Below are 26,770 nucleotides of genomic sequence, written 5' to 3'. Positions count from 1 at the left end.
GGTTATCATTGGATCAAGATCGCGGAGACACAACTCCTAAAATTTCCTTGCTAATATCAAGATCAATTCGCGCATCAACGATTTCATTTTTAGTTTTCCGTAAATGAAAACTCAATATGTAGGCTATGGGAGAATTTAATTTTATAAAATTGTAAACTGATGGTTCACCATGATGATGCTGCATAGAAATACATGGCACTACTTTCCCTTTCAACGAAATCTTTACTTCTATCTTGAGTGCTCGTATGTATACTCGATGTGTCTGCTACGGAACTGTATCCTGACGCAACCTAAATATGTAGTTATTATCATTCATAATAATGCCACGACTTGATGTTTTATCGCTTGTTGGGTTTCGATTGGATCATTAAATTTATCTAGATTGAATATGGTCTGAGCGTATCTTTAGTTTTCGTAGCTCCTGCACCCCGCCAACGTTGAAATTCTCCGTCAGTTCCGGGGACCGACAAATTCGAATCTATTGCATACTTCCGGGTAGATTCGGTACAACGAACCAGTTCATCACTGTCGTCAGTTTTCTACGATAAAACCAATAAAATAAACGAATATGAAGAAGAAAAAATATAAACAAATAACGTAGTGGGCTTTTATGTGGCCAGAGGTTTTGATTCGGTTCAGTCATAATTATTTTTGTCAGTAGTTTTGAGATAAAAAAAGTGTCACTAAGTGTTCGAATCGGAAGATCCCTGCTGAAGTTCGGCCTTTTCTCTCAGTTTCATCTTGCGCCAAAGAATCAGGATGCTCGTTTATTTATATTATGGGTCGCGGACGCCATGTTCAATTTGACGTGTATAAAACTAATTCATTCAAAAGTGATGAATGTTTCCACCTTTCTTTCCCTTCATCTTGGTTTTCGGGTGCGTGCGGTAACGAAGTGACGCATTATGGCTATGTGTCAAAATCGCTTCACAAGCGCCACGCTCGGTAAGATGGCGCATTCTTCATAATTTAAATCGACCGTTTTTTTGTGGGCGATGAAAATTCATCTCGTGTTACGTCTGTTTGTCTGTGCATATTCCATTGAAAGAAAAACCCGCGAAAGGGACCCTCTGCGATGGATTAAACCGATAAAAGGTCTGTCTGCCGGATGACGGTTAACATTTCTTAACTTGAGTTGACTGTACGTGCAAAACTGTAAAGTGCGCAAAGAACTTCGAACGGCGATGGCGAGAATTAGACTCCCGATCAATTTGTCGATAAGACAATCAAAATGCTTCTTGATGAATGGGTATAGGATTCACACCGTTCGGTTTTACCCCGTCCAACCAGGTGCCGATCGGTTATTAAGATTGCACCTCGTGCCCATCTCCTTGCCGCGAGATACAGACAAAATACCGTTAGAACGTCTTAAAACCGATCGACTGCACAGTGGATATCACAATTATTGTGGAGAGATTGAATTTAAGATATCGATCGCTTCGTAATAGAAAAAAACTCGGACCGAGTTTTAGATGAACTGTCGATTAGCTACCTATTTGCTACCATCGTGAAGATGTTAGTTTACAAACAATCCCGGTTGCACTATTCAGAAATCGGTTCGGAGTTTCAAACAAGTCCAGCTCAAAAACATCTACCGATTCCAACTTCAATGGTTTCAAAATCAATCGTTGTATTGGAGCTGTGTAACCCAAAATCATTCAACATTCTGAGCCGACTGCCAACTGGTTTGACCGGGCTGCATTTCAGGATAAAAAAATTTAACTGATCTCAATGAAATATATATTGGTAAATCATCGCTCAGGTTTTACATATTAATATCTCGGGATCTAATTTGAATCTGGGATGTCACATTAGGTATCTGGGACAGAAATGCAGGTACTGTGTATGTAGTTTTGTTGATTAAGCTATTTCGTAGCGACCTTGGATAATCGTTAATCTTTAGATGGTTTTCCATTATGTTGACTTTATCCGATTTGTTGAGGTTTGTGGATAGTCTTTCAAATCTGTTGATGAAGTTTTTAGCAACGTTTATTTTTTGCTGATATGAATGATATGAGTGGAAATTTAGAAAACGTCCACTTGCTATTGGTTTGGAATACCATTCGGTGCGTATTTCTTGATTTTCCTTGCGCACTAATAGCATATCGAGGTACGGGAGCTTACGATTTTCTTCTTATTCGTAGGTGAATTGTATATGTTTGTCGTAGCTGTTGAAGGTATGATGAACGTGTTTCAGTTGGTTAAGCGGTATGGCCATTATAAAATCGTCCACATATTTTTTGAGCACTGGTGGTTTGAAACAAAGTTTTGAAGTGGTTTCATTTAGAAGTCCTTCTAAGACCAGGTCAGCTAGAACAGGAGATAGGGGATTTCCCATGGCGGTGCCAAATGTTTGCCGATAGTAATTGTTGTCGAACTTAAAGTAGCTGGAATCGATGCAAAATTCAACGATTTCCAAGAATAGGTCCAGATTGATGTTGGTGTGTTGTTTAATGTTGTTCCAGTTGTAGATGATGTGTGTCACCAATGCTTTTGGTATACACGTGAAAAGCGAAACTACGTCGAACGAAACTAGTACGTAGTCTGGAGGTAGCGTTATTGAGTTGATGTATTCGCAGAAAGTAAAAAAGTCCTTTGTGTTATATGTCGTAGAGATGGAGTTTTGTAGAATTCGTCCAATGAATTTTGAGAGGTGGTATGATGGTGCGGTCATGTTGGGAACGACCGGTCGGAGGGGTAATCCAGGTTTATGTGCTTTGGGCTGCCCATATATTCTTGGGCAAGAAGCTTTGTATGTTGTAAGTTGGCTTGCAGTTCGATAGTCTATGAGCTTTAGTTGTTTGAGTCTTTGAACAAGATTGTTATTCTGTTTTTGAAATTTTGAAGTTGGATCACGGTCTATCTTGAGATATGTTACAGGGTCGCTGAGTAATTTTAACATCTTGGTTTGGTAGTCTGCGGTGGTCATAACTACTGTTTTGTTTCCTTTGTCTGACTGGAGCACTGTTAAATTTGGATTCTCTTTTGGAAAGGTACGTGTTGTTTTGGTAGCTGAATGGCAAAAACGTTCGAGGGGATTATTGATAGTAGGTTTTTGCAGTAGACGGTGAATGTAATTTTGCATGCTGTTCACGATCATGCATCGGTTGTTGTTCTGAATGTTTTAGTTTTGGTTTAGCTGAAGAACTGCTTCGATATCGGCAATGAGATGGAACATTGGTGTTTCGTTGATATGTTTGTATGGTAAAGCGAATTTTGGACCTAAGCTTAGAATGACAGCTGCTTCATGAAGTATCTGCACAGATAACAGACATTTAGGCTAGAACAAAATTTCTTCAAAAACCTGTGTAAACTTTCAAATTGATATACGTTGAAAATCCTTGTTTCACTATTGCCATCTGCGCAACTGTTTGCTACACGTGTTTGACAGCTGCACTCTAACTGCATTGTAGTGATCACTGCGCCATCTGCAAACGTTTGCCAAACATGTTTCAGATGTCTGATTTATTCGGAATTTCAGCAGCGGGTATTTACACACGATTCAAATCGAGCCTAAACGTCTGTTATCTGTGGTATCTGTATCTGTGTTCCGTTGTGAATGGCATTTTCTTTTAATTGTGGGGTTGAGGTGTCGGCGGTTATCTTTTGTAATATTGCATCGAATTTCTTTTTCGTGGTTGAACATCGCGCTTTAAGGTTAGATAGATAGATAGATAGATAAATAGAAGAAAATAGAAGATTTCGAGAAATCGGTATCTTCACTGAAAAGATTATTTTAACTTAAGGTCCACCCATAAATATCGTAGTATTATTTTTGGGGAGGAAAGAGTCTTGCATTTTGTGATGATGTGTGACGATAGGAGGGTAGGGGGTCATGTCATGCTACGTAGCTTTTTTAAGCGGGAATAGGAGTTGGCCTCATGTCATGACAATCTTACCCGTTTCATCTAACCGCTAAGAACCACCTGTTAATGCATTACTTGTAAATAAAGAGAGAAGCCAATTTTCAATTCGTAAGCGTATCGTTATATATGATTCCAAAATCTAAACATAAGTAAATTATTTGGTTCATATACTGGATGGGTTTTTGTTTTATTTAAACTTTCAAGCTTTTCTAATTACAGTGAAAAATTCTTGAACATGTGCGCAGTTAAAAATGAATGAATTTTTTTTTCTTTTCTAATTCTGGACCAATAAACACTCAACCTTAGGGAGGAAGGGTAACCGTCAAGCTACGTCTTTACCAGAGGGTGTTTAGAGGCTTGTGACGATATGCTACAATGGGGGAGGGAGTATTAAAACCACTCAAAAAATGCTACGTCATTTATGGATGCAGCCACAATGATCCTACTTGTCATATAATTAGTTGCTTTTCAGTATATCAATGGTATCATCGACACTTTTCCCACAGAACATTATTTTATCATTTCGGGCAGCCTTAACTCCGTTCAATGATGTCCAGGAAGCATTTCTGGTATTTACTGGGGGAAAATAGGAGAATGAGGAGAACATCGGTTCACCACTCCAAATGCGGCTAATGCTGTCCAATATCGCCCGCTTGGCTACCGGCGGAGAATGTTGCAGTAAGGGATAGGCAACGTCGTCCAGTCCGTTAAACTTACCGTGTACCGATTTCATTGCCGCACGAAGTTCACTTCCGGTGAAAGGCCGGTTGTACACTTGCCCTGAATCGGAATCGAAGCGAACGGAGTTACTCTCAGCCCTTTGTTTGATGCGTAGGAACGCAGGTGGAAGGGCAGCGTCTGTAGACAGGGAAGCGAAGTGCCTGCCTAGCTCGTTACCGAAAGTCGTGGGATCGAGCGTCGCGCACGGCAGCCCGATTTAAGATGCCGGTGATTTGGTACGGGGTGTACGACTCCTTCCGATCTATTAGGTCGTCATCGGTAGCTCCTCGTAGCGGGTCCAGTCTGCCCAATCGTAAAACCACCGTCTTCGGCAAGTTGTTGAAGGTGGTGTCTGATTGTACGCAACCTGGATTGGGAAGTGGTCGCTGTTGCATGCTTCGGCAAGGACAGTCCCGAGTAGATAAGGCGTCGATGGTGGATTCTGTCTGTCCGCGGAGAAAAGTCGAACTGCCATCGTTAAAAACCACGGCGTCGTTGTTTTCGACTACTTGCACGCGAGCCCCACATGGTATGGTGCCCGTTCACATCTCCCACGATGATGAATGGTATTTCAACTTGCCCACTGAGCCGCTGAAGTTTGTTGACCACATTCCAAGTACTGCCAGAGATGTACAGGTATATAACAATGCACTGGATATGCGATCCTCCTGGATCATGGTTTGGTGTCCAAACCATGATGCTGGGTTCATCTGATCCTGGATGTGCGTCTCTTGCCGCGCCAAGCAGATGGGCTGCGTCTGTTCAATGATCCTTTACAGGTCACCCAAGCATCCTCGCAGACCATTGGTGTTCCACTGGATGGCTAGTGTTGTTGCTTTTATCGTCGGAGCAAGGGAGTGGAGACCCATAACCGCCGACGGCGTTGTTGTGAATGTCTGTTGAAGATATACGAGCAGCAGATGGCTCTGGACTTAGTGTACCATACGACGAGCTTACCCGGGGAGAGGCCGGATCTCCCGCACCAGCAGCCGCCGGGGGAGGGGGGGCACGCTAAAAGGCGGAACGTTCCCGGTCAGGACCAGCATGGGAAAGCGGACGCTCGTGGTGACGCCGGTCAGATTTTTATTGGTCTTCGGTGGGGGAATTGATACTCTCGTCTTAGTAACGATTAGTTTGCTGCTGCTGCTGGGTGGTTGTCTGTTTGCTGAGTGCTTCCATGCTATAAACCTTTCCACTGGCTGTACCAGTGAGCGAAAGTTTGTCGGCAGGTTGATTTCGATTGGGGTTAAGCGTGTTGGTACTTACCCGGGTGGTGCACGGGCCTCCCGCACCAGTAGCCGCCGGGAGTGTATCGCTACAAGGTAGTACTGCCCCGATTAGGGCCGGCACGGGGATGTGGGAAGAATGCTAATTAGTGTATTAAAGATACTTCCCTGAGGGGTTTCCAATGGTCGATAGCCGCCGGGGGGGAGGGCATCGGACGTGTCCGAAACTGCCCTGGCCGTGATCGATACAGGTAGGCTTCGTTTTATATTACAGTCGAATTTTATGTTGTTTGTTGTCATCCCAATTACCATCCTGTTGTTGGTTCAGTTGTTCGGAAATATCGAGGGACACTTGAGCGACCGAAAAAAAGTCACAAGAACAGAATATGCTTCGTAAAACCCGTTTCAAATATATTAAAATATAAAAACCGGATATAAACTTCAAGTATAAAAATCGGACAAGGACTCTCTTTTGTAACAGTCGGATAAAAAAACCTTCAGTTTAAAAACCGGAAAAAAACATTTCCGATTCATACAAAAAAAAATTTTAGCCGACTTTTAATCACGATATACGTATGCTTCTACGCATAATTTATTTATTTTTAAGCGGATTTTATACTGATGGTTCAACCTTGCCGACTTTTACGGATGAGAAGTTTTTAAGCGATTTTTATGCTGAAGGATCTCTGTCAGATTTTTACACTTGAAGTTTATTTCCGTTTTTTATATTCTAATATGTTTGAAACGGGTTTTACGAAGCATGTTCTGTCCTTGCGACTTTTATTTTCGGTCGCTCACTTGGGGCACGGGGTTTGGTAGTGCTTCGGTGTCCGAGATGTTCCAAGTTCCGACTGATGAAGGGTTGTTGTTGCGGGAGCTCGATAGGGTTACCCTTTGTGTTTTTGGTGGAGTTGGGTCTGTGAATTTTTTTTACCCATCATCTGATTTTTTAGTTGCTTGCGTTCGTCACGTAGTCTGGAGTCTCGCAGAGTCACGGTGCTCGTACTGGCTTTGTTGGTATTTTCCTGCTCTCTCTTTGCTCCAGTGTGTTGGTTTTGATTTTAACCCATTCATGCCCATGTTGTTTGTGGACAACGTTTTTAAACAGCTATAATTTTTGATTGGGGCAAGATTTGCTCACAAAAACAAGTAAGGCTAATAAACTAGACTTTTGCCTTTCATTTCAGTATTAACAGTTACAAGGATCATCTCTAGAACTGAAGTTATTGTAATTAGTCTGCTTGGATTCCGATGGAGCAGTGCTGCCAGGGGCAGTTTACGTTGATGACGGAAAATGATTTTTTCATATATCTTCGTTATGTAGCAATATTTTTGAAAACTGATAAAACCTATCAATTTAGACTGTCTTTGGCTACATTTTCCACGCATGTGGACTTTTGTAAATATTCTAGAAAAATTGTATTGAGCATTGGAAGGTGAAAATTGAACAGCTTCTAGCACTGCGAGGGTAGCACCTATCTTTATGAAAAAAGGTTTTTCGTGTCTATTGACCCCACCGTTTTCAAGGAAAAATAGTCGTGGAACCCTATCTGCACTAGAAAAAAGTTGGGCATGAAAGGGTTAAATCAGCAATTTTAATTCTCACTTTAATTTTCATTAAATGAAATTAAAGCGATATGCATCATAGAACTGCAACTAGAACGCTGCAAACACAGGAAATATGCACACCAATATTGCTTCAGTCGTCTAATATCATCGCTAGCTCGTAATTCCACTGAATCGAACAATGAAAAGTAAATATGGTTAATAGTGTATTTTCATTTGCCCACCATGAAGGGACTTTCAATCTCAAAACGAAAACGAGTAGGCGAAGGAAATAATTAAATTGAATTAACACGCATGCTTTGTCGTAAGCTGTAAAATGAGACAATTTCGTTTTCACAATGTTCTGCTGGTTTAGAAAGTAGCCTCGCTGTCTCGTCATTTCCGGCTGATTTTGGTAAATAAAAAAGCGTCAAAACTGCAGCCAAACGAGCATGATGATATTGTGAGGGGAAGTAAAGAGGAAAGCCCATGCAAAGCTTACGTGATCTTCCGTGATGCCAGTAAATATTCAGGGTTGCTAGTTTCAATGTTTTTGTCACCGCAAGTCTGTGTATAATGATCTGTAATTAGAATGAAGTACTAAGAAGCACCACGTTTCCTGTTCAAACCCCAACTGTAAAAAAATGGAGATGCTGGGTAACCGACTCAGACGGAAGCTCTGGTTCCTAGGCCGACCATCTGGTAGTGCCAAGTTTATCGCTGACTGAATCAAGGTGATGGATCCGTGTCGCTATTTATGTGTATCTCTTGGATGGCAAGGCAGACGGGCGCAGAGTGGGCAGTGTTGCATTGGAGGTCTCCTACACAGAAAAAAATATTTTGTAAATAAGTTTATTTTCATGCACATATTTGGAGCATGAATATAAATGTAAAATTAATTTCCACCACAAATACACACGAATTGTCGTGCTTTCTTCAATGAATTTAATTAGAATTTTACACGAGGATTGAAAATTACAGTTTCTTTAAACGGAAAACCAATGCCCTTCAATGTATTTTTACTAGAAAACTGCTGTAAAATGAGTGACATGTAATATTACACGAATGAAAGTGTAAAATTGTCTGCTGTTTGATGCTTCAATTGATTTTAACGTAATTTTCAATCAAATTTTTGATTCAATCGTTGTATGTTTACATTCGTATTGATTTACATGTTGTTTAAATTTCCATTTTTTGGTGTGTAGGTTTGCTCTCAAGCCGTTGGTATTCCGTTGGATGGCCAGTGTGCAGTTTCTTCCGACCGGTAGTGAGGTTGGACTGGAGCTAAAGCTATTCCTGGTTAAACTGCTGCTGGATACCATTTGTCTTGTGAAAGTTAGTAGGACAAGTGGTGATGAATTCGCCGCGGGCGTGCGTTCAGAGGGTCTTTGGCTTTTTGCTAGTGTTTCTGTGGAAAGGGTAGAGGGGGCAGCAGTTGGGTTTTGAGGTTATATGGCATACCCGGGAAAGGTCCGGGTTCCCCGTGCCGGCAACCTTCGAGGACTCATCGGATGTCTCTGACACATCCCGAATCAGAGACGACACGGGGAAGTTTTTTTGCTGTACATTGAACAGGTTTCGTTGCAATCATTTTTGGGTCTGATGGTTTCTTCATAGACTTTGCTGATGCGGCTGGTTTTGTGCAGTAGGATCCTGAAGGAAGGTGCGACAGATGGTTCCGATCGGGTTACAGGATTAGTGGAACTTACCTGAGAAGGCCCCGGATTCCCCGCGCCGGCAATAACGGAGACATCCCCGGGAATTCAGGGATGTCTCCGTTATTTCCCGAGTCGGGCGACATAAGAAAAGAGGCTTTTTTGCTGCACGGTGAGCATGAATTGTTGTAAGCTATTTTGGGATTGACGTCTTCTTCAGAGACTGAGGTTTGGTGTTAATTAGGCTGATTTTGTATCATGGTACCCTGTAGGACGGTAGAATCTGACAGATAATACCGGTTGTTTTACGGGGTGGTAGAACTTACCCGAGAAAGCCTCAGATTACCCGCGCCGGCAACCGTAGGACTAATCGAGTATCTCCGGTACATCCCGAGCCAGGAGTGCGCAGGGAAATGGTCTTTTTCCCACACAGTCACAGTCAGTCAGTGCTGTCCCACTGTGTTTCCGAGTGCATGGACTCTGCAGATGCGGAACCGAACTGGGTACCAGGAACCACCGACAATTGGTGTAGCTCTTATCCGGTCGCTTGGGGGTCGATTTTACGGTACTAGGTTGGTTATTTATTCTTAGCCGAAGCAGCACGTCTTGGCTGAAAAGATTTGGGGGCAGTCAGTTGATGACTGTTGCATTTTGCCTGAAGGAACTTGCCTGGGTAAAACCCGGGTTCGCGCAGACAGCCTCCGGGTTCGCGCAGACAGCCTCTGGGGTCCATTAGGCGAACCCGGAACGTCTCCGGTCAGGGTCGAGGGGGTGGGTTGTTTGTTTGGTTTCGTCTATTGAATGTTGTGGATATTGTTGTTTTCTGACTGCCGGGTTGTGTTGTTGGGTTTATTGGGAGATGAGGTTCGAGTATTCAACGTCCGGTGGAAGTTCTTGGCATACAACAATCTATGCCAAGTGATGCTGTTAAGCTGGAGCGAGACGGACATGGTAGAGTCCATGACTGGCGAAAGCAGTGTTATGTAGGGGAGTGGTTTTGGGGTTAGGGCATCTAGATTTGTCAGTACCAGTTTTCCTAGTGTATTTCTCTTTCTCTCCTCGACAAATTTGGGACCCTTCCTACTGCGGGTCGAGTGTCCTTTTCCGCAGTTGATGGAGAAGCTACGATTGCTGCAGGGAGTTCTGGCTGCATTCAAACAGACGACGGAGTTGGGGCAAAATTGGCTGCCGTACTCGAAGCGACCGCACTTGAAGCACAGACTAACAGACATAACACTATGAGGGAATTCCCTCAAAAAACATCGATCCGACAATTTTCCCAGAACACTAGCTCCACCTTTTATTCACAGTCCCAAACACTCATTTACTGGTGGGTTACCCCTCAGGTTTGGCAACAATTTTTCACTAGTGGTCTATCCCCCATATGCTTGTTCATATATCAGCGGCGCCATAATTTCAAATGTGGCCACAGTCCCAACTACAAATATTTTTAAACTGACCGTTAAAGCGGGCGAAGCTTTCTTTTTGAGTGTTATGTCTGTTAGTCTGTGCTTGAAGCACATCATCGGCGTGAGAAAATCGGGGCGGACGCTAGTACGCAGCACGCCGATGAACACGTTTTCCGAGAGATGGGAGCCAGAGAAGGACAGGATAACCAGTGGTGTATTGATTAGTTTACCATCAAGCATTTCTGTTATAGGTCGAACATTCGTATCCCCCCAAGCCTTGAACTCATCCAGGAGTCTGGTTTCTTTGGTATCAGGGTCGTAGATGACACCCTGCACCATGTTATGGGTTGGATGGGAGATAACGTCCACATTTTGGCTTCTAAGCACATATCTGGATCCACTTGGCTCTTTCGTTGCACTCACCAGGTTTCTTGGGTCGGTTACTACCTGTACCGACTTCATAATTAGGAAGAGATCAGCTAGGAGGCATTTCCTAGCTCTTTGATGGCACGCAGTGATGGCGCATGCTCGTCTATTACGTCCCCGGAATTCATGTAGCCGAGAAGAGATCGACTAAGGGGGTTCCACGCCCCAATCGGGGGAAGGGGTATGGCATTTTGCATGGACGAGCTTGTATTCACTACCAGTTACCCAAGTATTAGTCCATAGCGTTCGTCACAACACTCTCATACAGGCCGCACACCGATTCGACTCTGAGGTTCGCTTACACGCGTACAAATTACCGACGGTCGGCAATTCAATGGAGGCGCAAGTTTTTCACAAGGTGGTTTGAAAATTCGTTTTTGGGGGAGACGCAAGTTTTTAACTTAATTTGAAAATTTGATTTGATAAAGACGCGGTCGCGTTCTGTGATTTGAAACTAAAATTTCTGCGCACCTGTGACCAGTTACAATTTTCGATGTCCAAATTTCTTGCGGGAAAGCTGTAGTATGCTTGGAATGTCGCTGATTTAGGTTGGGAACGTCCCTTTGGGGGATCCGCTGTGGGAACACTACTCGCGCGAACTAGCGCCGACGTAGCGAAATACTACGGTGGTCAGTTCCGGATGGCAGATGCCAAGATCGAGAGAAAGATCCAGGTGGCGTAGGCCGAGCGCTTATTTTTCGGGCGATCACGGGCCAGAGCAAAAAAAATAAACTCAACCGATCACTCCGAGTGATTGATACGAACTGGGCTTTCGATACTTTGCTCTCAAAACAAAACTCAGTGAGATCCAGAATGGTCTCGATTAACGAAAATTATTCCGAGTTGTCGAATGACCTAGTTAATTCAGTGTAATACTTAAAAGTGGATGTGGATGATTTTTTCTTTTGCATCCTACACTTTTAAATAATTTTATAAGTTTGTAATATGAGAAATATTTCTTTACGGACAACCAAAAAATGTCTTGTCTAGAATTTCGGAACCAGTGACAACCAGTCTTAGACGTGGTCTACAAATGAAAAGTAAACACTAAACTAAAATTCAACGAGCATATAGCATTAAACAGCCAAAGCATACAGAGTTCTCGGTTGCGTTCTACAACGTCCCTAATAATGCTCAATGGCCGATTTAAAAAAAAGAAAAATCCAATCATCACAGAGTTCAAAGTTCTTCGCACAAAATACCAGACCCGTCGAATGCAATCTCCACGCCTTTTCCGAAACAGAATAGTGCCAATTGTGACAAAACTTGAACCTACAATCCTTATATTCGAAATACGATACCTTAATCCAATATGCGTTTTCAAAACAAGGCCCAATTAGAACACTGAAACAAAAATATTCATTTTCTATCTAGAGCACAGCTCTAGTACTTTATTGTGTCTTTCTAGCTCCTCATCCGGTGGTTCCACCGTATACAGTGTGCTGTAAATTGGATGCCCTTCCACCAAAATTTTTATCAACAGTTCATGGGGTGACATTCGATGTTTCATCAGAACGAACTGGTAGTGTTCGTAGTCGTAGGTAATCGTAGTGCACTGTAGCTCTAGATCGGTTGCTATTCTGGAATGGAAGCGAAACTGGGTAGAAATATCACAAGGAGATCTATACTACAGTGCCTCTTTCCGGGAAAACGCGGTATTTTAGCCTACAGGTCAGATAACTTTATTTCTTACTGAATAAATGCTAAATAAGAGTATGATAGATTGATTGTGATCATTTTACGAAAGCATGTTTTCTGAAGAATCGTTTGGATATTATAACCATGTTAAATAAAGCAAATGTAAACTCTTCCGAACGATACTACAGGGAAAAGCTACTTGCAAAATGACAATCATTTCAACACAGCACCATCGTAATCGTTAACAAATAGATCACTTACTTGACGAGTAAAGCTCTCTCCGTTTCGGTAAACTCAGACGAAAATATCAAATCATACCCTAGTCGTTTTGTTTTGAAATTCCTCAGCAAATCTTTATAGAAGCCAACGTCAATGCGAAAGGGCACCTTGGTTAAATCTAGACCAGCTAGCAATGCATTATTATTTGACGGTGTTTGTGATCCATGTCCACCAGACGTTTGTGACCTTAGGGACAGTTGCGGTAATCCTAATCCCCGCCTGCCTCGCTTGGCTTGCACTTCTATAGGATCCACAATACCGATCTGATGTTTACCTAGGGGGCCACCGCCCCAACCGAGCTTTTTCAGTAAACGATAACCGACGTTATCTTCCTTGAGCTGATCCTTTGCCACGGGAGGCTGCAGTGATCGACTATCGAATGGATTGCCGTTCATATCTAGATCTTCACCCACCTCCAATCGTTCCACGTTGCAACTGTCCCAGCAACGATTAGGATTCACCTGAAATTTTATGAAATTGTGTTAGTGCTTGCAGTTTACAGTAACCTAAAAGTTACCTTGATTTTATAACACTTTCTCCTAAGTAATTTTAACAATTCCTCGCGACATTTATGTCGCGCCTTTTTTAGCGGCCCTACAACTTTAGACAGTAAGAATCCGGCCACTGAACATGTTGCCTCCCAAAGCTTATGCTCATTGCGCCACACATCGAACTCGAACCACCCGCAGCCCAGTTTCTCAAATTCTCTTCCACTTTCCTCTATGTTATCATCCAGTAGAATGAAGTTTTGAAATATATCTTGAAGCGTTGTAACCGGAAACACTGGGCTTAGTAACACTGCAGCTTGTTCCTTTCGTTCGATCGCTTTCAGACCTACGGACCGTTGATTTATCCAATCGAAAGCAGCTTCCGAGGCGGGAACGGTAACCCTCTTTGCTGTAGTACTCTTAAATGAGCGATACTCTTTCGCAATTGATTTTCCTAGCAACGCGAGTTGCGCCATTAGCTCTTCGCAATAAACTGCACCGAAGACTTCCACATTAACAAACGAATGTGCCAGAGCAAGGAGTTCAGCCTCCGGAATTTTGTCTTTATATTGCACCATAAAGTTTCGACGCAGCTCCCAGTGAATATCTGGCTCAAATGGATTCCGGTATTTGTCGACATTCCAATCGCATATCAGTTTGATAGGTGTTTCGCCATTCGGTACCATCGGGTCCGCAAGAGAACCTACACCCTCCACCGACAGAATCTGTTGATCGGAAGCGGAAGACACTGACACGATGTCCACGTTGTTGTCGTCCTCGCCATCCAGGGGAATCGTTTCACAAATCAACAGCACATCCTTATCCTCGAGTGAAAGAGATTCCCGCTTGATAAAATCGGTCATTTTCGAATTAAAATCTGCCTATCACAAAAATTTAAAAGCGAAATGGTTTTTTCAATAAAGTTCCTCGTTTTGGACTGAATAATGAAAAACCTTCTTTAGTTCAATCTTGTGTGAGAAATTTCGAAAATATCACTAAATGTAAACAGCGGCAGGGATGCCAGGTTAAATCTGTGCCCAGCCTCCCGGTCAAACCGTTCGGAATTAGGCAATCCATAGGTCTGTTCCAGTACCAGGAGAAACTGGAAGTACTCCGGAGAAAATCGTTCCTGTACTCTCTTCTTCTCCTTTTTCTTCTTCAGGTAGCAAACCGGAGTAAAAAGGAGCAAAGATTTTTTGCTCCTGTTTACTCCGGAGTGACTTCCGTCAAAGACTCCATATTAAGAAGACTGATATCTCTTTCCTTCCTCCATACAAACGAAGAGCGACAGAGGTTCCAGCGCCTCTACTGGAGGAAGGTAGGAAGCTTAATGTAAAAGTGTATATGTGTGTGTGCATCACTATGGAAAGTACCACCTTTACTCGCAAGTGGCGTTACTGTTACTGTCTCCAGATTCTGGACAGAGTTGCCAGTCTTCTTGATATGCAGTCTTCGCTTCCGTGTACTGGAACAAACCTCATGTTTCTTTTTTTACTTCTTCTGGCGTTACCCGCTACTTGCAAAATGACACTACCATTGCATCATTATACTCATGGCAACTCTGCCGTCATTTGAAATAACTTCGCATCCCAGTAAAGTTCAGCCGGAAATGAACTGGAATTCTGGCAGGTTCCTGTTCGTATTCCGGCTCCAGTGACACAACCGATTCTAACTACAATCGGTTGTGTTACTGGAGCCGGAATACGAACTGGACCCAGCCAGAATTTCGAATCATTTCCGACTGAGCTTAACTGATGGGATAATGCATATGAAGCAAAGCAAAGAGAATAGGGAAAGAGACGAAGAGTGAAAATCAGTCAAAACGGCAACACGCCCTTTATGATGATTTCAACACTAGAATTTTGGCAACCGCTTCTATAGGCAGCACTTTAAATGACTCCTATTATATTTTGAAAACAAACCGTATGTCGATCGATGGATTTGTTTATCAAACGATGTGCATTTCGAAACAAAGAGATGAAATAATTCTAAAGCTTATTTTTACTCATACATATACTCTAGAATGCACCTTACAATCACGATTGAACTAAATTCTGATGAAAATTCAAATTTCTTTTTTGATAGAAGTACAATACTTATCTCCTCCAACTCAGGCATGAGTAATGTTTATTTACATTGCACGATTGGTCTGCTCAATAAGGTATTTTTGGCTTCACACTATTCGTCTCTTTCCCTATTCTCTTTGAAGCAAAGCACGCTGTGCTACAAAGCATTAATTTTCGAACCCCAGCTCGACCGGAATGACATTTGCTGTGTGCTTTCCCTCTAAAGAACGGTTGGTTTCAAAATCGTCCAATGAAGGACGTTCGTTGGACCAATTTGGACGACGTCCAAATAACCGTTCAACAAACGTCCATCCAAGGTGATTAGAGCTCTAAGGTGATTCGTCTTTGGCAGTAACTAGGTGAGGAGTGAGGTAAGCGTGCAGCAAGCTGCGGGGAAAAAATGACAGCGAACAACTTTGTTTACATACTGAAATCCACGCAAACATGCAAGGGGATGTAGTAAAAAATGTTGTTAGCTGTCGTTTCTAGAACCAACATGATCGGCGATTTCGAGGATCGTATCATCTGAGAATAAAAGCTCCTTGCGTTCATCGTTGGACCCGTGTTGAACGATTTTGAAATAATTTTTTGGACGCCTCGATCAGTGGGTTCTTTACTATTGCTGATCTGTTTGCAAAACAGCTGGTCAGAAACAATAAACAAAGAGCGCAGCAAATGTCATTCCGATTGATCCAGGGCTGGGAAAATAACGCTATGTAACACAGCGTGTTTTTCTTCATAGCTGTCATTTTGTGGTTTACGGATTGTGTTGTTTCAGATTGTCTAATAAAAGAAACCAAGAATCTTTAGTGAAAATTTAATAATGTCCAAACGTAAACATGCTCCGGAAAATACCGAACCGAAGCCCAGTCTGGATTGGAACATCAACGACTACCGAACGCGCTACGAGCCGGAAGAACATTGGGACCTTCGGCGCATTTTCATGGAGCGACATCAGCACTGTATTCCGGAGGACGAACTTGTCTGTTTGGCCCAAGTGTTTGTCAATGTAGAATTACTACACTGTCGCTATCCTCCAGAAACGATGGAACGTCTCAAGGAACTGTCGGAGGGGGTCGCCAATGAGTATCGAGCTTCCAGAAGAAATAAACTGCAGCGAACGTTCGTTTCGGCTTCGAATGCTGCTGCATCCAAAGTACAGCGAAAAGGACCGGAAGATCAGGTTTCTCACAGCGGTACTCAACTGAGAACAGAATACTCAAGAAAATTTAAGCGCGTGCAACAGATGCTAAGCATGGAAGATGTTTACAATAATATTGTGCTAATGAACAACGACTATGAACAGACGAAATTGGAATTTAATCGCTTCAATACAATGCAGATGCAGCTTCACATGTCGAGAAATGCAGACGGAAGAATCTTGGGCCAAATAAAGGTGGGAACGATTGTACTGGCTGAAGCGATAGGCGATGCGGATAAGCCGGTTAGAAAAGATGTAAAGACCTCATTCCTGAAAAAGATGGATAAACATTGCTACAAAATTGTTGTAAGAAGTTTTTTGTCCACAACTTAATTTCAAAAACCTTCTAACGTTTGTTTCTCTTTCAGCGAAAAAAGCAATCCGTCAATCTAGACAACAAAAGCGTCGAACGTAAGGAAATCGACGGAACAGTAGACCACCGGGGAATAAAGATAGTTGATGATTTCAAGGAAAAGAAAATCGATGAAAGCAATTTGGGATTTAAGTTGCTTCAGAAGCTTGGTTGGAGTGGAGGTTCATTAGGATCTAGGAATGAGGGAATAGTTGATCCCATCAATTGTCAGATCAAGATAGGACGTCGAGGACTTGGTGGTGCATCTGCTGAAACGACGAAACAAAACAAGCAAACCGGCAAAATTGATACCCGAAACGAAACCTATGAAATTGATATCAACTTCTATCGGAGAACTATGCAGAATTTTCGAGACAATGGCTTTGAATACGACTTAGTATTCAGCAATGAATTTACTAAGGAAGAACGCGCATTATTTCACAGGTACAATTGCAACTGAACTACTGAATGATTCAAATGTCCATACTCGGATGTGCACAATCTAACCCTACTGCTTGTTCTTTTTTAGTATGGCTCTGAAGTTGCAATTAAAGACGCGCAGCTTTGGCAGTGATAAAGATGGAACCAGGCAATTTGTTTTACTTGGACGTAAAATGGCACCACACGACTTACTAGAGCGCATCCTTGTAGAAAAAGACCCCATTTTTTGTGAAATGTACAGCGTAGCAGCACCCGGATCTGAGAAAAAGAGTGATTAGATCGTTTCATATATTAAAAATGTGTTTAAGGATAGTCCATAAATATACATTAGTCGTACTCTTCACAGTTACCTTCAACTTTTCTTGGCATTTAGATCCAGCATTTCTCTCCTAATTTTTTTTAACACCTTTCTGATCAATCTATTTTTCTTCTCATTTTCAGTGATATCAACCGTAGGTATCTCTGTAGGAGAAACCACCTCAACATCCGTATCAGTTCCAACCGATTCTGCACCAGCAGGTTCCATCATGGAAAATGTTTCATTCTTTAGCTGATCATATTGTTCATCTCGTTCAACTATCGTTTCAATCGTTTCATGTTTAATCTTCATTTCACATTCTCCATTCGTCAAGTTCAACGGGAGAACCTCCTCCATATAATCTTCCATAAGTCGTTCAATAGGAATAGACACGATTGGTATTGCTGGGGTACTTTGGTAGTCTTTTCCGTTCTCCCGAAACGTTTTAATTAAAGAGTCGTTGATCTGCCAACGTTCACGCCAGGTGAGAAACTCTTCTAGTTTTGTTAGACATCGCTCACACGCAAAACTGTTGTACTCAGTCTTGAAAGGTAATTGTATGCCAGCTATTTCTTTAATAAGCCATTTTAAACGATTGCTCGACGGTGATGGTAGTGAATACAGTGCTTTCATTGGGGCATTGTTCTTTAGACATAGACGACAGAAAGGTTTTTCCATGTCCAGCAGGAGGTTACTACTATCTACAAGTTCAACTTTTGGCTCTAGTAAATTTAGGGAACTTTCAATTGTATCTAAACAGAGGCTTGGAACCCAGTCGATATCAGCAAAATCATATGGACTCGCTGGTCGTCCTGTAATGAGTTACTAATAAAATAAAAGAAACAAAGCGGATTATGATACAAACCTTTGACGAAATGTTTCCTGCAAATCCAGAGCGATCTTGTGTCCGATGTAGAATAGATCTTGCAGTTCAATACTTTCAACCAAAGCTGAAACCGTTGTCGCAACAAAGCGTTGCCATTTTTCCGTATGAAAGGAAACATACGGTTCCTCAAATCGGAGCGCTCGTTAATTTTTGTTTTACAACCAGACACACAACAAGAGATTGGAAAGTGAATTCGATTCATGGGTTGCTCGCGAAAGTTTAACAGGTACAACAAAGTATAGTCCTCAAGTAAAAGATTTCTTTTATTTGAGGCGCTCCGCTCTTCTAATAAAACAATAAAACAAAATTACAAATTTGACAGCTACTGACGATTCTATGTCGAAACCGTTCACAGGTTGCACTGGAAGCAAAGTCTACAGAAAAGAGATTATAATTATAGACTGGTTTTACTAAAAAAATTCGCCCTTATGAGAAGTCGTTTAATTGAAACACAAAGTGCGTTTTAGTTTTAGAGATTTAGCGTCAAGCCGGCGCTAGTGTATTCCGACAAAAAGTTAGTGTCGGTTTCTGGTGAGACGAAATCGAAACGCACCCATGACTTTATCACAGAGAACAGACATCTATGATCGAATAAAAATATTAAAAAAAACGTGTGTAAACATTTGAATTAATATACGATAAACATTAGCGCCGCCATATCAACTTATCCCAACTATCCTTCACATTACAGACACTTTATACACGCTTATCCTCAGCTACTCATTGCACCTAAAACCCTCATGCTCGTTTGGTTGCACTTTTTGACAGTCCGTCCCAGTTAAACTCATTCCGGAACCGGTTCGGATTTCTGAATGGAGTATGGATTCCAAATCAAATGCAACAACCGATTCCGACTCAGAATCGGTTGTTGCGATTGATTTGGAATCCATAATAACTCCATTCAGGATTCCGAATCATATTCCGAATGGTTTGACCGGGGTTTAGCTGCAATTTTTGACACTTCGTTAGTCTGTGTACACGCTTATCCTCAGCTACTCATTGCAACTAAAACGCTTTTACTCATAAATGAGTAAAATTTGTTTAATAGTTCAATAGGATAGAGATCGAAGTAGGTCATCTCCATCCGATATCGGTACTACATCATTCCGACTACTCTCACCTACTTTTACTGATTTTTGACAAGGTACGGTTTTTGTCAGAAACGCGTAAAATCTACTCTTTTGTGAAAAAGCCGTCCCTTGTCAAAAATGAATAGAAATAGGTGAGGCTATTCGGAATGATGTAGTGCCTATGTCGGATGGAGATGACCTACTTCGATCAGACATCATATTGAACTTTCAAACAAATTTTACTCATTTTTGAGTAAAGGCGTTTTAGTTGCAATGAGTAGCTGAGGATAAGCGTGTAGTCTGTTATATAAAGTGTCTGTCTGTACTTCAAATCCATTCCGGAACTGGTTCGAAATCCTGAATGGAATCAGCATGGAATCTTGCTCAAATGCATCAACCGATTCCGACTCTATCGGTTGATGCATTTGAGCTGGAATTCATACTGGAAGTCCGAACCGCTTCTGGATTAGTTTGGCTGGGTAGAGGAATAACCGCTGTCAATTCAGTCGAACTCAGCCACAAAAGAACATGACCACACCCGGTCAGCGTGGCAAGCAGAAAGTTAGCAAAAGTTGAGCAAAGCGAAATTAATTCTAGCAGAGTTTCTGCCAGTATTTTGCGCGATTTGTGCGAGAATTCTGGCAAAGAATTCGCTCAAATGCAACAACCGTTTCTTACAGAAGCGGTTAAACTAATCGATGGTGCTCACTTTTAGCCAGAATACTGCCAGGAATGTACGGTCAGGATTTCTGTACGCTTCCTGCCACAACTTTGTCAGATGTTTTGCTCGATTCGTGCTCAAATTCTACCAGGTGGAAATTGCCAGGATCTTTACACGGTTTATTTCCGAGTTGTGCTAGAGTATTGGTCAGTTCCTGTCAGAATTTGCCAGAAAACGCGAGCGAAACCGAGTTCGCCCTAGTTCAGATAACCCGACAGGATGCGCGCAAAAATCCGACAGGGCTGCTAAACTAAGACTGACAAATATCTAGCAGCACTGCCTGTCTCTGCCAGAAAATTTGGTGACTGGAGGTAGGTCAATTTAATGTATCCCCTGAACTTCAAGCAAATTGCTGGCAATTAGGGGGCTATTTCAAATGTAACATTTGGGCGATTTGCCGCCGTCATTTTTTTGCCGCTCAACCCGCCCTTTAATCGCCCCCAAATCGCCCACTGAATGCGCCATTTGATCGCCCTTAATGGCCCAACAAAAAATAACAAATAATTCTTATTTTCGGATTCATTATCTACTCACATGTACTTACCAGTATACTAGGTAATCACTACCAAACCATAGGAAGAATCAATGGCGAAATTAGTATTGCACACCAAAACTTATCACAATCTGACGTTCATTAAGACTTTAGGTCAGAGATCTTGTTCTACTATACTTACACATGATTCCACAATTTCCAACGTTCGTTGGCTAAATGAAGTGCACTAGACAAAGTACAAGTGAGAACACGCCAATTGTTCAAAAAACAATTTTAAGCTTATAAGCCAAACATGAACCGCCATGTTAGAAAAACGCGAAAAACAACCAAGTCAATTTCAACCGCCAGAAAATTTGTCTAAATATTGAAATTGTCTTTTAATCGCATTCGCAAATTGCATTTGTTCCAATTAGAGGGCAATTAGAACAGGCGAGTTGAGTCAAACTTCAAACTTTTTAAATCGCCTGACCATGTTCGTTCGCATTTTTTTTTTGACAGGGCAATGGCACCAAAGACATCTCCACTGGATTGTCAAGTGCAGACAGCTTCGGGAGACAGATTGGGCATAGAAGCCATGTTCCGAGCAACGTACACTACACTAGTGCGACTCATTCTCAAGCCGTATTCAAACCGAAGCGACCAGTTTCATACAACATGGAAGCCGTTGTCTAAGACGAACTGAAGCGACTGGAAGATTTGGGCACATCACTCCAGTCACCTATGCGAATTGGGCAGCACCCATCGTGGTGGTGCGCAAACCGGACCGCTCCGTTCGTTTGTGCAGATTTTTCTACTGGATTGAATAGTGCGCTCGAGTCCCCATTTCAACTCCCGAAAGACATTTTCAATCGGACAGCAAATTGTAAGATGGTTAACCACATCGACCTGTCCTGTCGACGAAGAAAGTAGAAAGCTTATTACGATCAATACCCGCAAGGAGCTCTATCTTTTCAACCGGCTTTCCTTTGGGGTCAAAGGCGCTCCCGGCGCTTTCTAACAAATCATGGATAGTTGTGTCTGATTCAAACGTGTGAATTCTCGCCCGCATCGCACACTAGTTTTCCCGAAGTTTAACTCCAGCCAAGTCCCGCCACAGCCAGACCGAGAAAGAAGCCATGGGTCTCATGTACGCGGTCACAAAATTCCACAAAATGATCTACGGAAGGCATTTCGTTCTTCAGACCGATCACAAGCCGTTGTTAGCGATTTTCGGTTCAAAGCGTAGTATTCCACCATATACATCCAACCGCCTGCAACCATGCTTATGTACGACTTCCGTATCGAGTACATTTCCACTGACCTTTTTGGACATGCAGATAATTAACTCGCATGTTAAACCCGATAAGGAACACATCATTGCATCGATTGAAATGGAAACAGTTATCTGCAGCATTATCTACCAGTCCATCGAGCCTCTCCCTGTGTCGTTTAAGACGATATCCACCGAGACCAGCAAGGAATGGACGTTGTAGAAAGTCGTGGAGTTCGTACATAAAGAATGTCCAAGTAACGCAAAAGTTCTCTCCGGAACACCAGAGGTTCAGCAGTTATTTGCGCGGCGGAACTCGCTGCACTTGACGCAAACGGTACGGTGAACGGATTGTCATCTCGAAGATACTACAACAGAAAGTCCTCGAGCAACTACACAGAGGGCACCCTGGCATCGATCGGATGCGATCATTAGCACGCAATTTTGGTTATTGACCAAACATCGATGATCAAATCACAGTCCTTGTGCGCGCTTGTCAAGAATGTGTCTCAGTTGCGAAGGCTGACCAAGCTGGAACCGTAGCCACCTGAGAAACTTTACCAGCGAGTACACGGGGACTTTGCTGGTCCTATTAACGACACCTACTTCCTACTAGTTGTGGACTCATTATCCAAGTGGCCGGAAATCATTCCGACCAAACGCATTACCACGGCTGCTTTCGAATCTTCGCAAAATATTCGGAAGATTTGGGCCGGATGCTGGAAGTTTTCGTGACGGACAAAGGCCCGCAAGTCACCAGTGACACTTTTGAAGAGTTCTGCGAGGCAAATTGAATCATTCATTCCAAAACGGAACCATTTCACCCCTAAAACAATGGGCAGGTGGGACGTTTTGTTGACACTCTCAAGAGGACTGTCAAGAAACTTCAAGCAGGAGGGGAAGAACTTGGGCGAGGTACTCTACATCTTTCTCAGCTGCTACAGACCAACGCCCTGTCGGAGTGCACCTGATGGAAAATCACCTACTGAAATCCTTCTTGGCCGCAAGACAAAATGTATGCTCAAGTGCACCAAGGTAACAACTCATGCTGGGTCTCTGGGAAGATCCTGGACCGCAAAGAACAAGTCATGTATAATGTGTGGCTCCCAGATTGGCAACGAATAATCGCCTAACACAGCAATCAGCTGTGAAAACGCTACGACGACTGCAATGGAGAACCAGATAAGGCAGAGCAGACTATTCCTCTTGATATTCTGTTAGGCGCTTGGGGTATTAAGCTGTCTGAAGATGCCACTACCTCGGTATCAGCGCCACCGCCAGCTGAACCAGAAAAATTGAACGATTTGCAGTGAAAGATCTTACGAGAGCTCCTCGAGCCGGCTAGCCAGCAACGTCGTGCACGGGATCCTATCAGACGTCAGACAACCACAGCCGGCTGAACACGAAACTGTATTTTTAGATAGATGTATTTTTAAATAAAGTGTTTGTTACGATAACACCTCGTTTACTTTCACATGATAAAATATTTAACATACGATTGGTTTGGTTTCGGCTTTATTCTGAATTACAGGCAAAATTTCGACATTGAATTCTAGCAACACTTCCCGAAATCAAAAGTACATGTGTTCTGAGCATTGGAAACGAGCTGTAGTAGTTTTTGAAGCTTAAAAAGCACACCCGTTTTTCTTTGGGGGCGATGATCAATGCTTCCTAATAGAGCAGTGTGTAGAAGCTATGGAGACGCATGGCATTTTTTGGTTGTATCGTTGTTTCATGTTTCATGAGTTTCGCACTTCCCCTAGGTGTATATAGTGCAAAATGAATAGCACTTACCTGTTCTACTGAGAATGCACAAGCATTGTTACCCATTTACGATTATCAGACCAATTGTTATCCTCAAAACGTATTTGAGAGATAGATCAATGTTTTAAATAGATATTATTTTATTGAACATTTTATGCTAGTAAATATATTAGATATCTTGATCTGAATTTTGCATATAATTTGCAATAAATAATGAATCTTTCATCGAAACTAACAGATAACAATGACTGGTTTTTTGGAAACATCGGAACGATGCACTCCGAATACTGGTCGTGTTCGCCCCTTCGGCACTCAGTGGTCTATCCTTAACATAAGCAACAGCACACTCGACAGAATGCAAAGAACGCTGCTAGTGATGACACTTGCAGCTCCCGGTGCAACCTCCGTAGTTGATACACTTACACCGCTTGTTGTAGTCACAGTCGAAGGCGTGGTAGACGTAGGAACAACGATTGTGGTCGTGCGTATTTCGGTTGTCGACGAGCTTGTTGTATCTCCGGATGTTGAACTGACCGCACTGGTTGTTGTTGGACGTGGTGCGGAAGTCGTCGAAGTTGTGGTACCTTCGGGGCTTGAACCAACCGTAGTGGTTGTGATAGTTTCGGTGCTTACAGAACTATCTGTAGAGAGTGGCTTAACTGTTGATGTTCCAGAATTTTCAGTCGAGCCACCCGTAGAGGGTTGCTCGATTGGCGGTGTTCCCGAATTTGCAGTCGAACCACTACCTGTAGTCGTACTTGATTCACTGGCAGTCGTATCAGTGGAACTAGTGCTATCAGAAGTGACTGTAAAAGCTTCAGTGGTGGTCGAACTTTCATCAGTTGAGGACAATTCGGTCGACATGGAATGTTCGGAATCAGTCGTTACCTTTATATCTGTGGTAGTCGTTATAGTTTCTTCGCTACCAGTGGTAGTCATGGGACTTTCGTCGCCCGTCGATCCAGTTGGTATTTCCGAAGCATCGGTCGATGTATAGTCTGTAGTCGAACTAACTCCACTGATTGTAGTATCTTCCGGGTTGGTACTATCCGAAGGGTTTGTACTAGTTTCTATGATGGGGGAATTCTCGTCAGTTATTTTGGTCGTCGTGGAGGATTCGGAATCTGTAGTTATCACCAAACCAGTAGTTGTAATATGATTCTCGTTCGTAGTAATCTCTGGTTCCGCGTTTGTGGTACTTTCGACATTTGTTGCTGCTGTCGAAGCAGCGGTTGAGGAATATTCTGTATTCGAACCATCTTCACTAATTGTAGTAACTGCTAAGTCTGTTGTACTAACTGCGGAAGTGGTGATAGTAATGTCTGGTTCTGCGGTTGTAACACTTTCGACATTAGTTAATTCTGTTTCATCCGAATCAGTTACTGTTATCGAAGCAGTGGTTGATGAATATTCTGTGTTTGAACCATCTTCACTAAATGTAGTAGCTTCTAAATTGATTGTACTAACTTCAAAAAGCGTTGAAGCGGTGATAGAGCTCATAGTTTCACTCTCTTCATTAGTTATCACTTGTGGCTCCCCGGTTACATCGTTTGTTCCACTCACATCTTCCGCGAAATCTATAATGATTACCGGATGTAAACTAGCTGATTCTTCGTCGGCCGATGCATCATTTTCAGCCATAATTCGCCCATCAACACCCATAATTTCGTTTTCCGCCACATCAACCAATTCCGTCGCGTTTTGCTGCTGTGCGTCGTTATCTATCAAATTACTAAGCCGTGATTGGTCGATGCCGGAGTCCGTGAAATCCACTTTATTCACCACTACTATAGGCCTGTGAATGAACGATAGAAGTAAAACACTCAACTTAATCAATAATTATTTGTAATTATTTGTAATAATTTTTGTTCTAACAATATTCAATCATCAAGTTTTCAATTTTAAACAAAACGTACTTTTCATGGTACAGAGGACTACTGCAGACTAGAACTGCCAGGGTTAGGTAACTTGTAGTACACACTAGAATCTTCATCGTTCACAGCAAAGTGGAAAATATGATCACAGTTCGGTTCAAACCATTCGGTTTTAGATGTGACACTCGCGAAATGTTACTGCCCGTATCGTTCAGTACCAACTGAACCTCAGCCTATATCAAACGAACCCTTATTAACTGAACTGATGCGACTTTAAACACTTCCTCCACGTCGCCTCCGGCTCCTTCACTGTTATTAGTTGCCTATCCTGACCAATTCATAACACCCCCATATAGTCATCAATGCAGCACTTGTCACACCATTCCACTGAGTGCAAATGTCGAGCTTCGATTTCCTGTTCAAGTAGGTATATGTTCCCGGTACCTGGGCTGGATTCAAGCGTACCAGGCGGCGTCCAATCTCTTTACTGCATATCGACTGTTATCAGGTAGAGAAGACAATCTGACCCTTCAGCTCCAATCCCACTGCCATCAATGGGGAAAACCGATAGCAGTTGTTCATTGAAGAAGGACTTTAACAGTGATTCATATCGGCATGAATGAGGTGACTGACAATGCTGGCGGAGGTTAGCTCTTTGTTGCTTATCAAAGTCTCCATTCTACCTTTGCCGCCAATTTGCCACTTCGGCACAGGTAGTCGACAACTGGCGCTGATCAAATAAAAGGTAAAGACGGGTCCATGAACAGTTTTACAACCGGCCGGCACCAAGAGTGTTGAAACTCGAAAATGCTACCCGGCTGGAACGATAATAATTGTGCGTAGAGAAGGGTCCTCAGCTGGCGGTCGTTCAGAACGGATGAAACATTCACAGAGACAGCCTACAAAGTACAATGGCACATTTGAATCGTTGTATGGGGTATAGATATAGTTCCCAGCTGACACAATCATATAATCAATATCTAACTGTAATTTACATTCATTATGCGATCGATTGCGGTTGTATTGACTGTGGAAATGATGATAGCAAATCAGACGTTCTAGCCACGTGGCTAGACAATTAATGTATCATACTGTGTGGCTGG

General features: G+C 42.5%; 4 protein-coding genes across 6 annotated transcripts; 1 reads left to right on the top strand and 3 right to left on the bottom strand.

Annotated features, from left to right (window-relative positions):
• Positions 1 to 12,213: 12,213 nt before the first annotated feature.
• LOC131677622 (uncharacterized) lies at positions 12,214 to 14,472 on the bottom strand. 3 transcript variants are annotated; one of them, XM_058957518.1, is made up of 4 exons: positions 14,206 to 14,472; positions 13,282 to 14,133; positions 12,747 to 13,225; positions 12,214 to 12,427 (listed from the first exon to the last, which is right to left on the bottom strand). In XM_058957518.1, exons 2-4 carry the CDS (start codon positions 14,113 to 14,115, stop codon positions 12,214 to 12,216), a joined length of 1,527 nt encoding a protein of 508 aa, XP_058813501.1. In that variant the 5' UTR covers positions 14,116 to 14,133; positions 14,206 to 14,472. The 3 variants fall into 3 exon arrangements, with proteins under 3 accessions (XP_058813501.1, XP_058813500.1, XP_058813502.1); XM_058957517.1 differs by having other exon boundaries at positions 13,282 to 14,472; XM_058957519.1 differs by having other exon boundaries at positions 12,401 to 12,444; positions 13,282 to 14,472.
• Positions 14,473 to 16,072: 1,600 nt separating this feature from the next.
• On the top strand, positions 16,073 to 17,661 carry LOC131677623 (NF-kappa-B-repressing factor-like). The gene is made up of 3 exons (XM_058957521.1): positions 16,073 to 16,825; positions 16,888 to 17,315; positions 17,401 to 17,661. The coding sequence occupies exons 1-3, from the start codon at positions 16,142 to 16,144 to the stop codon at positions 17,588 to 17,590; spliced, it is 1,302 nt and encodes a 433-aa protein (XP_058813504.1). The 5' UTR covers positions 16,073 to 16,141; the 3' UTR covers positions 17,591 to 17,661.
• LOC131677625 (uncharacterized) lies at positions 17,434 to 18,848 on the bottom strand. The gene is made up of 3 exons (XM_058957523.1): positions 18,476 to 18,848; positions 17,663 to 18,422; positions 17,434 to 17,570 (listed from the first exon to the last, which is right to left on the bottom strand). Exons 1-2 carry the CDS (start codon positions 18,696 to 18,698, stop codon positions 17,665 to 17,667), a joined length of 981 nt encoding a protein of 326 aa, XP_058813506.1. The 5' UTR covers positions 18,699 to 18,848; the 3' UTR covers positions 17,434 to 17,570; positions 17,663 to 17,664.
• Positions 18,849 to 23,576: 4,728 nt separating this feature from the next.
• On the bottom strand, positions 23,577 to 26,181 carry LOC131677619 (serine-rich adhesin for platelets-like). Its single transcript, XM_058957515.1, has 2 exons — positions 25,710 to 26,181; positions 23,577 to 25,588 (listed from the first exon to the last, which is right to left on the bottom strand). Exons 1-2 carry the CDS (start codon positions 25,784 to 25,786, stop codon positions 24,106 to 24,108), a joined length of 1,560 nt encoding a protein of 519 aa, XP_058813498.1. The 5' UTR covers positions 25,787 to 26,181; the 3' UTR covers positions 23,577 to 24,105.
• Positions 26,182 to 26,770: the final 589 nt, after the last annotated feature.

This window comes from Topomyia yanbarensis, chromosome 1 (assembly GCF_030247195.1).
Source record: "Topomyia yanbarensis strain Yona2022 chromosome 1, ASM3024719v1, whole genome shotgun sequence".
Classification (NCBI taxonomy): domain Eukaryota; kingdom Metazoa; phylum Arthropoda; class Insecta; order Diptera; family Culicidae; genus Topomyia; species Topomyia yanbarensis.
The sequence above is the reverse complement of the archived record's forward strand: the minus strand, read 5'-3'. Positions and strand labels throughout refer to the sequence as shown.

What these genes read in the sequence shown, in the direction of transcription:
- LOC131677622 (XM_058957517.1), bottom strand. Translation starts at nt 14,115, where the DNA reads ATGACCGATTTTATCAAGCGGGAATCTCTTTCACTCGAGGATAAGGAT. An exon ending in GAAAGTGTTATAAAATCAAG is followed by an intron (nt 13,226 to 13,281) that starts GTAACTTTTAGG and finishes ATAAAATTTCAG; the next exon opens with GTGAATCCTAATCGTTGCTG. An exon ending in GAGAGAGCTTTACTCGTCAA is followed by an intron (nt 12,428 to 12,746) that starts GTAAGTGATCTA and finishes CTTCCATTCCAG; the next exon opens with AATAGCAACCGATCTAGAGC.
- LOC131677623 (XM_058957521.1), top strand. Translation starts at nt 16,142, where the DNA reads ATGTCCAAACGTAAACATGCTCCGGAAAATACCGAACCGAAGCCCAGT. An exon ending in AACATTGCTACAAAATTGTT is followed by an intron (nt 16,826 to 16,887) that starts GTAAGAAGTTTT and finishes TTTCTCTTTCAG; the next exon opens with CGAAAAAAGCAATCCGTCAA. An exon ending in GAACGCGCATTATTTCACAG is followed by an intron (nt 17,316 to 17,400) that starts GTACAATTGCAA and finishes GTTCTTTTTTAG; the next exon opens with TATGGCTCTGAAGTTGCAAT.
- LOC131677625 (XM_058957523.1), bottom strand. Translation starts at nt 18,698, where the DNA reads ATGAATCGAATTCACTTTCCAATCTCTTGTTGTGTGTCTGGTTGTAAA. An exon ending in CAGGAAACATTTCGTCAAAG is followed by an intron (nt 18,423 to 18,475) that starts GTTTGTATCATA and finishes AACTCATTACAG; the next exon opens with GACGACCAGCGAGTCCATAT.
- LOC131677619 (XM_058957515.1), bottom strand. Translation starts at nt 25,786, where the DNA reads ATGAAGATTCTAGTGTGTACTACAAGTTACCTAACCCTGGCAGTTCTA. An exon ending in AGTCCTCTGTACCATGAAAA is followed by an intron (nt 25,589 to 25,709) that starts GTACGTTTTGTT and finishes GTTCATTCACAG; the next exon opens with GCCTATAGTAGTGGTGAATA.